General features: G+C 62.7%; 1 protein-coding gene across 3 annotated transcripts in view; it reads left to right on the top strand.

Annotated features, from left to right (window-relative positions):
- The first annotated feature begins 9,868 nt into the window (after positions 1-9,868).
- Positions 9,869-13,221, top strand: part of NDRG4 (NDRG family member 4) — a 36,894-nt gene continuing 33,541 nt past the window's right edge. For 2 of the 3 annotated variants that reach the window (XM_055146387.1, XM_055146386.1), the window contains exon 1: positions 10,191-10,343. In XM_055146387.1, coding sequence (XP_055002362.1) covers positions 10,307-10,343 — 37 coding nt within the window. In that variant the 5' untranslated portion in view covers positions 10,191-10,306. Of the gene's footprint in view, positions 9,900-10,190; positions 10,344-13,221 lie in introns of those variants that run through there. The other variant, XM_055146388.1, reaches the window with a different exon arrangement.

The raw sequence follows: 13,221 nt of genomic DNA, 5'->3' as shown, positions 1-13,221 counted from the left end.
AGACTGCAGAAGGCAGAGCTGGGACAGGCGCAGTCCGTGTCTCCTATCTGCAGCCCTCCCAGCTCCACACGGGCCCTAGAGTTCCCCCCACTCCTGCCTCCAGGAGCCGGGTAGCAGCTGCCGCCCGCTGCTGACTCGGGTCCCGGGCTGCTGTCCACTCTGGCCCCAAGAGGCCTCCAGAGCTCTCCACCACCCTACCCTCCACACGCCCCGAGGGAGCTTGATTTAGTAGCACAATTTTCTCCTTGAATATCTAGAACTGCCCTGACACACACACACACACACACACACACACACACACACACACACACTTCATTTCCGGGTTCTTGCATCCCTGGGCTTCCTGTGCTCTCTCCAATCATGGATCTGACAATGCAACTCTTGGCACAGCTCCTCCTCCCACCCCCGGACTAGAGGCTGCTAAGACTGGGGTGCCCATCCCACCCACTCCCAGTCCTGGGAGCTGGAAACACTGCGTGTCTGTGGGTGACACTCAGTGGGTTCCGACTGAAGGAGGGCACCCAGACAGACCCATGCCACCTTTTTCCTCTGTACACGGAGGGCCAACACCCAAGGGCAAGAAATGCCACCTCGGGGTTACCGATGATAGGGTAACAACATGACTCAAACTCCAGTGCATTTCTTTTTTTTTTTTCTCTCTCTCTCTCTATTTTCTTTTTGGGTCTCACCTGGCAATGCTCAGGGGTTACTCCTGGCTCTGCACTTAGAAATTACTCCTGGCATTGCGTTCAGGGGACCATATGGGATGCCGAGGATCGAACTCGGGTCGATTGCATGCAAAGCAAATGCCCTACCCACTGTACTGTTACTCTGGCCTCTGTCCAGTCCATTTCTTAAGTATAAGGATTTGTTCGTGGGGCCAGGGAGGTAGTTCAAGTGGTCGACCCCATCCCAATCTGACCCCCTCACCCCACCTCCCAGGACTGTGTGGCGCCCCTTAGCACCTCTAGGTGTAGCCTTGGTGGCCCCTGTAAAAATGATTCCATGCACGCGACTGTCAGCCCAAATCTTGCTTTCTCTTTTTGCACAGAATTCTCACTTTCTGCGGGACTTGTTCCTCTGGCTTTAGTCAGTTCGTGAAAGTTCACTGAACAGGTTTATCAAAGTTCACTGAATGCGTTTATAGAAGCCAGACTTGCTTGGTTCTTTTGCCAAAGGGATCAGATTCCTTCAGGATCTTACACGCATTGTTGTGGTTATGTCTGTTGGGTTGGGTTTTTTTTTTTTTTCCCTATTAGGGATCAAACCTGATTGCAAGATTTTTAAATGACAATAAGTTTATTCTTATTATTAAAATTAGACATGTTTTGGTGAATAAAAAGCAGTAGGAAGGAAAACAGACAGCGAGACATATAAAGAAGAAACAAAACCAAAAGAAAAAAAAAATCCACCACCCAGAAACAGCCATTCTTAGCATTTGGCGAACCAAATGCCCCATGAAGAACCCAAGCTGCCTCTTGACAGTGATGGGTACTTCAGATTTTCCATGATTTCAGGCTGCCCTGCTGTCTGATTGCTGAACCAGGGCCGACAGGCTGCCCCCAGTGAGCAGACACCATCCCCCTCCTCAGAGGCCAACATCGGTCTCAGCTCCGTGAGTCCCGGGGCTGGTGTGAGCCGGAAGAAGCCGACAATGGAAAAATACCTGGGGAGCAGTGAGGTGAGTGCCTCTAGGGCAGCCTCTTTGAAGGAACAGGCTTACTCACAGTGAAAGGGAACCCGTTAGACCCAGCAGGGCTGAGCTTCCAAATGTCTGTGTGAAATAACTGGCTCCGGGCAGCAGGATCTTGCAGGAGGACGTCGGCTGCAGGTGAGCCGAAGCTGGAAGAGTGGGAACCGGAAGAGGCCTCGGGGAAGGGTGCGAGGGACAGGCTCGGAGAGGGGGAGCCGTCCCAGGAAACCAGCCTCTCTACCAGTGAGACTGTTGGCGAATTGAACTGCCTGAACGAAGCCTTGTTTTTCTCTTCTATGAAATGGGGATAGTCTAAAGGCCTCCTCGGTAGGACTGCGGTGACAAACAGTCAGAACTTCTCAGGCTGCTTAGCAGTGCGAGTGGGATGCCTTCAGAGCTGGCAGGTTTGGGGGCTGGAACAATAGGACAGCGGGGAGGGCACATGGCCCACCCAGGTTCAATCCCTGGCATCCCACTTGGTCCCCCCGAGTATCGCCCAGCGTGACTCCTGAGTACAGTGTTAGAAGTAAGCCCTGAGTGGTGTGATCCCCTCCCCCTCCCCACAAAAAAGCTCAAAGGTGGTTCCCATGGCCCTTGGCCAAACCTGGAGTCGAAGGAGACTGGGCACTGCCAAGGTCACCCACACTGGTGATTTAATTTAAAATAATTTTCTAATTTTAATTTTTAAAATAAGAGGAAAAACCAAGGAGTGTTAGCGGTAGAGGCGATAGAAAGCCAGGCCATGCGAGTGGGGCAGACTCAGGACGGGTGCGTGCTCCCCGTACAGGGGCCTGGGCCTCGCCAAGAGCAGGAGCCTCGGTCTGTTCTGTCCCTGACGCGATCAGAGCTCTGTGGGGAACTGAAGGCCCCTCTCCTCCTGGGCCCCCTCCCGCGCACGGGCGGCGCCTGCCATTGGCTCCTCTTCAAGCTGGCCAAGTCAACCCAGAGGCGACCTGGATCCCAGCGAGGTCCCGCCCACCTCCTGAGATTGACACCTCCTTCCTAAGGCCTGCCTCTGCAGAGAGAGGGTTTCCCCGGCTACACTAACCGTGCTGTTCTTCCTCGGGGTCACCTCTGGGACCTGGAGACCGAAGTTAGACCAGCCACAGTGACCGACTCCCATTAAAACCCGGAGTCCCAAAGCCCCGGGCTGCTTCCGGAGCTGCGGGTCACACACTGCGGGGAGTTATGTGGGTGCTCGTGGGGGTTCTTGGGGCTTCGAGACTGTGTCTCCCGTCTAAGCTCAGGCACCTTTGTCCATCCGCATCTTGATCCACGTGTCCTCTCACTACTGACCATGGTAACCGCGAAGGAAAATGGTTTTCTGAGCTCCGTGAACCCTTGAGGTGGACCCCGCGGGACCCCCTGGTATGGCTCCACAGGAGACAGTTCCTGGGTTTTGATTCTCTGGGAACTTGGCTGGAGGCTCTGCTTCACCGTCAAGCCCTGGTGAGGGCCCCGGGGCCCCGGGCTCGTGGCGGGACACTGGGTCTCCGGGGACAGGTGGAGTCCGGCTGGCCTGGGAGCGTGGGCTGCAGCTGGGGCTGGCCAGTGGCTCAGGGGACCTGATCCTGCCGAGAGGCAGGTGGGGGCAGGTCTCAGGGCAGCTGAGGACCTGGGGGAGGGGCCAGTTCTCCCCCCGCACCGGAAGTGACCGTTCTTCAGTTCAAAGACAGAACCAGAGCCTGCTTCCCTCATGGAATGATGAATTTGTGCTTCTACTTAGGGTCCTCCCAAGGACCTTCCCCCGCCCCAGCTGTAGCTGCACCCCCTCCCCCAGCTGGAGCCCCCTCCCGCAAGGGCTTAGGGGAGAGCAGCGTCCAGAGCCCACCCCCGCCTTCCCACCCGAGAGCAGTGTCCCCGCCACCCCCTCGGGAAGGTGCTGACACAGGACTCTCAGCTCTGGGCCAGGTGACCAAATGTGGACTAAAATAATTGTTCAGGAGATCAGTGGCACATAGTTACCGTCCAGCCTGGCCTGGATGAGGAGTTGCCATGAGGTAACGGGGGAAGCCCGTGCCCCCTTACTCCACCCACATCGGCCAACGGTGACATCTTCCAAGTTGCAGGCCCTCAGGCGTCGAAAGGCCAGCCGAGCGGTCAGGGTGGGTGGCAGCATCCCGCTCCCTCCCCGGGACCCCCCAAACCTGTGTAAGGGTGAAGACCACATGGGGGCTCTGAGCACGCCCTGGCCCCCCTCCAAGGACTCCGGCTGGCCTTGCCGGAGACCCAGAGGTAACCAGGGGCTGGCGGGGCCTCAGCAAATCCTCCGAGGAAGTGCGCCGGGACGCAGGGTGGCTTAAGGCGTGTTTCCAACCATGGGAATGAGACCAGAAATGTCCTCGGAGGAGGCTCCGGGACTGGCTAAGGAAGTGACGAAGCGCCCACACAATAAAGACAGTGAAGCTATTATAACCACGCGGCAGAGGAAAATTTATCTCGGGGCAGATGTTGGAGCGGAAAGATAAAGCCCCGCGGGAATGTGTCCAGTCCTCCCGGGGCCACGCACGGCAGCTCACGGACACATGCCCAGCCCTGCAAATGTGACCGTCTTGGGGCCGGAGCGATAGCACAGCGGGCAGGGGGTTTGCCTTGCACTCACCAACCCCGGTTTGATTCCCAGCATCCCATAGGGTCTCCCGAGCACCGCCAGGAGTAATTCCTGAGTGCAAAGCCAGGAGTAACCCCTGTGCATCTCCGGGTGTGACCCAAAAAGCAAAAAAAAAAAAAAGTGACCGTCTTAACAGGCTCATCTTGAGGCACATGAGTGATATCCCCCCACCCCGCCTCCTTTCCCTTCCCTTGACTGTGGTGTTGTGACTGGGGTCACACATATGCACGGTGCTGGTGCCCGCCCCCCCCATGGCGCTGCCCGTGGCCACAGTGCTCGCCAAGGCTGCCCTCTCTTAGCTGTGGTGCTTTCACATGTTCTGGTGCGGGGGTTGTTCTTGTCGTGGGGGGCGGGAGGGGGCAGTGGGGAGCACATATTCTAGTGGTGGCGCGTGCGCACCCTGGGTTTTGTGCCCGAGATCATACGGTCTGTGGCAGGACTGGGCTCCTCTGCACGGGGGCGACCTGGGATCAAACTCGTGACCTTGTGCTCGCAAGGCAGGTGCTTTGGTGCTGAGCCCTCCTACCCGTCTGAGCTAGGCGCGATCTATTTAGTTCTGTACCTGGGGGTTGGGGGTGCGGGGGGGCGCAGGGCTGACTCCTGGCTCTGTGCTCAGGGATCACTCTGGTGGGCCCAGGGGACCGTATGGGATGCCAGCGACTGAACTGGGGTCAGCCGCATTGCAAGGCAGTGCCCCACTTCAGCCCCAATTTCTGTTTTTGTTTTGTTTTTTTCCACCAGCACCTAATTTGGTCCGGGGGCCGCACCCGGTGGTGCGCGGGTCGGGGAACGCCCTTGGCGGTGCCTGGGGGACCAGGCGGTGCGCCTGTGTGCGGAGCTTGCTCTGGGCCCCGAGCTCTCTCTCTCCGGCCCTCTGCAGCGCCTGGGTTCTCTGCGCTGAGGCTGCGTCTGGCCGTGGGAGTTGACCTAGAGACGCAGGGTCAGACCCAGCAGGGCCTTGACGCAGTGCAGACAGGGCCAGCTTCAGAGGGAAGGGAGGGGGGGTTCTGCCGCCCCGGGGGTGCCTGGGGTTACCTGGCCCGGGAGGGCTGGCTGGGCAGGTCTTCCAGATTGTGGGGGTGAGAGCCCCCACCCACCGCAGAGAAAATGAGGGCAGATCACGGAACTGCAGAGCCAGGCTGCGGCCAGACACCCCCCACCCCCACCCACTTCCCCTCCCAGCCTCCTCACCATCTGCCCAAGCCTACCCATGCCCAGCCTGCCGCCTCCTCCCAGGCACCTCTCAGGGCACAGGGCTGCAGCGAGCTCAGCCTGGCTGCCCGCGATCAGGAGGAGCACAGGGTGTTCTCCGCCCGCTTCCTGCCTCCCTCCAGCTCTGGCAATGCCCACTGCCTCCTCCTCCAGGAAGCCCTCGCTGTCCCTCCCTGTCCTGCCCGGCAACCTCAGTGATGCAGCTTAGCAGCACCCAGAAGTCCCGAGTGGGTTTCCTCCTGCAGGAAAGGAAGGGCAAAGGTCAAAGGCAAGGTCAAAGTCCGGCTGAGCACCCCCAGCCCGGGGGTTCAGCACCAGCCAGTCCCCTAGGAGGACCGGCCTCCTGTCTGGGAGTGTTAATGGGGTCCGGGGGGAGGACAGCTCCCCCCTCTGCTGGGAGCTGAGGTCTGCGTGGGCTCCGCACCCACCCCTGAACCCCAGCTGCCCCTCCTCTGTCCTCGCTCCGGGTCTCCGGGCACACGGCGAGTGGAGAGGACGGTGACTCAGCCGAGTCATCGCCACAATGGAAAATTCCAGTCACCTGGGCTCCTGGCACCAGCGGCTCTGCCTCTGGGAGGGGTGCGACAGGCGCGCCCTCCTCAAGGTCCTTGACCTCCCCCAGCGTCCCGTCCCTTGGGGCTCACGGCTGATGCTCAGCAGCGAACGGGGCCACGGCGGTTCCCTCCACCCCTGCCCCTGCCATTGTCACAAGTCCACAACCATCCCAGGTGACACCAGTCACTCTTTCAGGGGCGACACAGCCAGTGGTCTCAGAGGCTCTCCCAGCGGTGTTTGGGGGAGCCGTGAGGTGCCCCCCCTCTGCCCCGGCCCCGGGCCCTCCCTCCGTGAGGCTTCTCCAGTCAGAGGTCCACATCTAGCCATGCGGGGGCGGGGGCAGGCAGTGCTCTGGCGGGGTAAGGCTCAGGGCCAGGGGGCTCAGAGATGGCCAGCGCCACACCCAGCAGTGCAGGGCGGGGGGGGGGGTAGGGGGGGGTATTGGGGATTCCCTGTGCTATGAACTCAGGCCCTCCCACATGCCTGGCAAGTGCTCCCCCACCTGAGCAATCCCAGGCCCCACGGTGTATCCAAACTCGTCACGGGAAGTGCCCGGATCACACTGAATCCCCTCTGGGAAGGAGGTGGTGGCAGCATGTGGGGGTCCCTGGGGCGACCAGGGTCCCTGCAGCTCAGGGCCAAGGCGCAGGTGGACACAGAGGGCGCTGAAGGGGCTTGGACACCAGGCCCAGCCTGCCAAGCCGGGGACGGCTCCTGACGGCCGCCCACCTGCCTCTTCTGAAGTCCTTTTGCCTTCACACCAGCCCGCGTGGGCGTGGGCTCCCTGCTGCTCCGCAGGCAGCGGTGTCAGTCCACGTCTCTGGAGGGAGCGGGGGCCAGGCTGTGTCCCCTCCCTGGGCAAGGTGCAGGCCTGTCTTCTGCCCGCTTCACAGGTGGGAGCGCGGAGGCCCCGAGCAGGCGGCCACGCAGGCGGCACTTTGGAGGTCCTTTGGGAGCCGGGTGGGGAAAAGACACCTGTCCCAGCACCCAGGGTGGGAGTGGCGGGCCACTTTCCTCTGGTCAAACCCCGTGGGCGGGGGCACGTCACTCAGGAGCACCGGGCAGGAGTCAGGGTGCAGTCCTGTCCCAGCCGGCAAGGAACAGACCCCGCCCCCACTCTGCTGGGGCGGGCTCCGCCCCCGAGCAAATGGGATCCAACCACTGTGGCCAGGATGACCACATGCTGCCCACTGGGGGCCACGGGAAGGCAGGGAGGTGGCACAACCAGCCTAGTAGGCAGGCCCTGTTGAGTGCGCGTATGGATTTCATGGTGACGAAAGAAGGAAGGGTAAGCCTGCCTCGCAGCCGGCCTGCACACCTCACCCCTACGCCCCCCACACCCTCACCACTACCACCAGGAAGCAGGTCTGGGAGCTGACACAGCAGGGACTCCCCAGAGGGGCAGCACAGCTCTGGGTGATGTGACGGCCGGCCCATCACACGCTTCCTCATCTACTCCATCTCCACCTTCCCCGCTGGGATCTGGACCCCGACCCCCCCTGAATGCTGACTGGGAAGGGGCAGAGGCTGGTTTTTTTTTGGGGGGGGCGGGCGGCAAGTAGATTGTTTCTGAGAGTTCAGGCAAGTGCAAATACAGGTGGACGAGATTCTTGCTGCCAGCCGTTGGCCTCCTCTGGACCCTGCCATCCCCGGGAGCCATGTTGCTTGGCCTTCAGCCTGAGCTTGGGCTCAAGACTCTGAAGCACTCAGGGAAGCCTGGGAGCGTCTCTGAAGCAGCCCCTCATCTTGGAGACATGCCAAGCTGAAGGAACTCCCAGGCACACCTGTCTTCGGGGTGAAAACTCTGGGGCCCTTCCTCGAGTGGGGGTGGGGAAGCCTCGAGCCAGCAGCCCCCACCCCGGGTCCCCCTCCCCATAGCCTCTGGGGTGTGGCCCAGCTTCACAGAACCATCCCAATCCTACAGCTCCTGGAATGCAGGGCTGTATATGCCTCCAAATTCCACACTACTGCCAGCCCAGGAGGAGCACAGCAAATTAGACGGGGAGGCAGCATAGAAGCCCGCTAAGCTCAGTAAGCAGAAACTGCAATGCAGAAGGCTCGGCGAGCACCAAGCAGCTCCGCAAAGCCTCAGACAAGGGCTTTAATAACACCGTTTTTCACAAAGAGGGAAATATCATGATTTTCACAAATTTTCTTTTACTGAACTATTTTTTTTTGATAATTCTACTTACCATTGTATTGTAACAAGCAATATAAAGTAAATTATTCTGTGCCTGATAAGGAGGCAGGCTTGGGGATTGGGGGGGGGGGATGAGAAACGGACCTTAGTGGAGAGAAGGTCAACACTGATGATGGGGTTGGAGTTGAAACATTGCCCCAAACAGCTGTTATGGATGACTTTGTGAGCCACATAAAGGGGGGAGGGGAATTAGTTACAAAAGAAGTATAGCCATTTATTTTCTTCTCAGTAAAACAGAGGGGCCAGAGAGATAGTACAGAGGTTAAGGTACTTGTCTTGTGCTTCACGGACCCTGATTTCATTTCTGGGCACCCCACAGGGGTCCCCTTAGCCCCACCAGGAGTGGCCTCTGAGCACTGCATCAGGAGTACGCCCTGAGCGCTGCTGGTATGGCCCAACTCCCCCCACAAAATAATAGTGACTATTTAATAAAGCTTCAGCCCGGTGGTTGGCATGGCTCTCCGTATTTCTCTCTAGGTTCCAGATTTGATTCTTCGGGAAGCTTCTGAGTGCGAAGCCATCGGGTCCACACCGAGGGACCTACCCGCAGAGGCCGGGTGAGGCCGGTGAGGCACTTTCTCAACCCCGCACCGCCAGGAACACGCGGGAGCGGCGTGTGCGCCCAGGACTGCGGCAGACCTCTCTCTGGACTGACCTAGGGGCTCCCTCTGTCCCCGCCCACGCCCCCCCCAGCCCCTTTACCAAGGAGGAGGAGCAGAGGCAGGGATTTCTGCGAGGTAAGCGAGCCCCAGACCGTGACGCGCCCCGGGATTGCCGCCTCCTCTGTGGCTTATAGCTACTGCACCCCCAAAGCCTGCACCCACCAGGGCCCCAAATCTCCCAGCTCCTGCGTACTGCGAGGGTTCCTTTAATGCCATCCTGCTGCCAGGAAGCCCCTGCGTCCCCTCTCCCCAACGCCACCCGCCACCCGGAACTTGCAGGATGACCGCTTGCTACCCCTCTGGGGACCAGGGGAGGACCTGGGACACTGGTGGAGGAGTGTGTCCAGCAGCTGTCCCGGGAACGGCCTTTTCCTGCTCTTTAAACTCCCTCATGGCCCCCAGTGCAGGCCGAGGACGGGCTCTTCCTGTGTAGGGGTGACCCAGGGGAGCAAGGACACACGGTGGGACCAGGGTGGGCCTGCAGAAGTCAGGGGGTCACCCCAAGGACCTTTCCGGGAGAAGTGAGGTGAGATCAGACCTCCCCAGGCTGGGTAGGACCCCAGGGTTCTCCAAGAAGAACCCCCGGACTTTAGAAACGGGGGACCATGCCCCAAGGGCCCTAAATTCCCAGTTCTTCCAGTGCAGCGGTGCCCAGGTGGTGGCCTGGGCTGGGGGCGGGGAGAGGCGTCACCACCTGGCGGGGGTGTCCCCTTGGGAGGCTTGGGGGCGCGAGGCCGGTCACCCGCCTGCGGAGCGGCCCGGATACCACGGGGTGCAGTCCGCGCCCCGCGCCCCGCGCCCCCGCCCCGCCCCGGGCACGCCCCCCCGCGGGGCGCCGCCCCCAGTCCGCCCCCGCCCCCAGCCGCGCGGCTCCGGGTCCCGCACCTGCGCCCGCGCGCCGCCGCGCCAGGCCCCGCATCCCGCATCCCGCATCCCGCATCCCGCATCCCGCTCGCGGCACCCGCGGTGAGTCGGCGGCGCCCCTGGACCCCCACCCCACCCGCCGCCCCGCACCCCAGACTCCTCTACGGCGGGGCGCACCCCCGCGCCCCGGCCCCTCCGGACCTCACCACCACCACCGGCTCTTCCGCGCGCCGGGACTCGGGGACCCTCCCCACACCCCAGGCCCGCGCCGCCCCCCTCGGCGGCTCTGGGGACGGCGGGCGCGGAGCCCCTCCCGTCGCCGCCTCCTGGTGGAGTTCGCCCCGACCAGGTGGCTCCGGGCGCCTTTTAGGGGTGCGCAGCCGTGCAATTGGTGGATTTTTTTAAACCGTTTTGGAGGGAGGGGTGAGCGCGGCGTGGGGGGCGGCGAGAGCGCTCCAGGCTCGGGCGGCGCCTCCTGCTCCCGGCTCGCTCCTGCCTGCGCCGCCGACATGAAGCTGCTGGGACACAGGTTCGAGCTGCTCACAGGTACCTGCCCGGTCCACGGCCCCGCGGGGGGGACCGGGGGCTCCGGCTCCCGCGGGCGCGGACTTGGTGGGGGGCGCACCGCACCCCGAGTCCCGCGGCCCCGCGTCCCCGAGCCCCCCGTAGGCGCTCAGAGCCGCCGCCTGCCGCCAGAGCGGAGGGTCCCCGAGACCCCGCGCCGCCGCGCTCCTGCTCCCCGGCCCCCCTGGCGCGGCGCCGCGCGGCTCCCGCCGAGAAGTTTCTTGCCCCAGTGGAGACTAGTGGTCCGGGGAAGTGGAAAGCCAAACGGAGGGACCCGATGACTGGGGGGTCTGCCGCTGGATAAGTGGACAGCCGCCCCTCTGAACCCACAGGAGGAGGAGGGGGCAGGAGTGGGGGGTGGGGGGACTCAAGGCTGTGCCGCGCTCCCGGGGCAGTGGATGGAGGCGGACAGGAGGAGGGAAAGGGGACACCGGGTCCCCCGCGACTGGCCGGGGGCCGCTCAGTCCCTGCTGGCTGAGCAGCTGGACTCCGGACACTCCGGCCGGCCAGGTCTCTGCCCAGGGCCCAGGAGCCTCTAGACAGGTGACAGGGCGGGGGTGTCCGTCGCTGAGACTGAGCCTGGGGTGAGAGCCCAGAGAGAGATGATGGAGCGAGTGGCCGTGCCCGCCGCGTTTGGAAGGGACCCCAAGGAAGGAATTTCCTGGCGGGAGTGGGGGAGGGGTGCACAGGGGTGAGGGGCTGGGGTTGGGGTGCTGACGTGCTTCAGGAGCTCCCCAGCGCTCGAGGCTCCCCCAGTTAACCCACCCTCACTCCGCCCAGCCCCTGCGGCCCCCAGACTTCAGAGGCACCGGCAGGCTCTGAGCGCATCTGAGCGCATCCTCAGCTGCATGGAGGTTTTCACAGCCCCTGGCTCTCAGAGCCCTCGAAGGTGGGGGTCGGGTAGCAGGGGAGGGGGTGTCCCATGTGCTAAACCCTCCTGTCCTGACCCAGGAGTCCCAGCCCTTCCTCACTCCACCTGCTTCCCCGTCCTGGGGCCCCTGACTCTGAGGCTCCGGCCAGACTGGGGCAGACCTCCTTGGGTTGCTGTCCTTGGCCCCCCCAGGACCCTGGTGCTCTCCTCCCGTGCCCTGTCCACCCCCACCCCAGCCCGCCCCGCCCCAGTCTCCTCCATCAGCCTCTTCTCTCACTCCCTTCCTCTCTCCCAGATCTGGGTTCAAATCCCAGCCCTTGGGCAGGAGAGACAGCACCTTGGGTGATGCACTTGAGTACATGCAGCTGACCCGGGTTGGACCCCCCAGTGTCCCGTTTGATCCTCTGAGCCCCCACCAGGAGTGACCCCTGAGTACAGAGTCAGGAGAAACCTTGGGCACCCTAAGTGTGACCCCAAAATAACAAAAACAGAATGAAAATCAAATCCCAGCCCCACCTGATTGCACAGCCCCTGGGCCTGCAGTTCTGTGGGCTCCGGCCGGGCGGGTGCCCCGTGCTCTGGAGCCTTCCCCAGGGTCACGCCTGACCCGACCTGCCCCCCACCCCACCGCAGGCCCTTGGTCTCCTCTGTCCAGCCTGGCTTTGGCCCCCAGGGTGTTTGGGTCTCTCACCTGCTCTTGGTCCCAGCTCTCAGGCATCTGAGTAAGGTGGCAGCCTCGCTCTGTAGGACAGTGTGTGGAGGACCAGGCTGGGGAGGGGGAGTGTATACAGCCAGCGCTCAATGAGTGCTGAGTGCCTCACGTGGCCAGTCTGCCGAGCCCCAGGGCCACTGCTCTCTTCCGGGTCTACTGCCCCTGCCCCCTCCACACCTGCACCCCTGTTAGAATGAGGCGGTGGCTCATCTGACCTTTCCCGTCAGGCTCCTCCCGTGGCTCTGCCGTGCAGTGTCCCTGGTGGTCACCGCCCCCCTGCCCACCTCTGGCCTGGCCTGGGGCCGCTCTTCACTCTCCCTCTGGGCAGGGACCCTGGACGTGCTGCTTCAGCAGTCAGGGGCACAAGCGTGTGGAGCAGGGGTCTCGGGGACAGTGGTCGCGCCCTTGGTCCTCAGTGGCCGCCTCCACGTCCGGTGTCTCCCTCCCCGCCTCCTCCACTCACCGGATGTGCGACTTTCCCGATGGTCTTTCTCTTTCCTGGGGTCCCTCACGTGAGCCCCAGGGCCCCCCTGGAGGCCTGGGGGTTCCATGACAGGACAAGGTGAGAGACCTTGTCCCCCACCCCGCTCTGCTCCTGGCAGGATGCTCAGGGCGGTCTCGTCCAGCCCAGCCTGTCAGTTCCGGACCAGAGACTGGGGCTGGGGGCGGCAGTGTTTGGGGGTCCCTGGGGATGCTCCTACCACCAGTGCTCATAGCCGGCGGTGTGTTCCAAGCCCCCTTGTGGGCCTTGAGGAGCACTGGACTAGGGAAAGTGAGTTTCAGGGCACGGCTGGTGGGGTTCGGGGATCAGGCTGGGGTTCCCACGGCAAAGCACGTGTTTCCTCCCTTGGAGCTCTCCCGGGCCTCGAGCACCTCCGACCTGGGAGCAAGGGCGGCCCACCTCGTGGCAGGGTGAGGAGGCGCCAGTGGTGTCACATCTGCGCCACGCCTGCCCCCGTCCCCACCCCGTGGGCAGGTGCTCGGGCCTCGGAGCGGGCCGTTCCGTCTCTCGGCACAATGTGGTCAGCAGGGCACGTCCGTCCGTGCCTTTCCCAGCGGGAAGGTGGCCGGTTTCTGTGTGTTTGCCCCCAGAGCAGCTGGGAGTCGGAGAGAGCCGGGACCTGGCAGATTCCAGGGTCTGACGGGGCCCCTGGGAGCCTCGGGGTCAGATTGGAAACTCAAGATCTACTTGATGTGGGTGTGGAAGGCGGCGCCTCGGGCCCGTTCTGTCGGGCTCCTGCTGCCCTTGTAGTATGGGGCGTGCATCGCGCTGGCTT

The sequence above is a fragment of the Sorex araneus genome, chromosome 8 (genome assembly GCF_027595985.1).
Source record: "Sorex araneus isolate mSorAra2 chromosome 8, mSorAra2.pri, whole genome shotgun sequence".
Lineage (NCBI taxonomy): Eukaryota > Metazoa > Chordata > Mammalia > Eulipotyphla > Soricidae > Sorex > Sorex araneus.
Note: the sequence above shows the minus strand (reverse complement) of the source record. Positions and strands in the feature narration are given on the sequence as shown.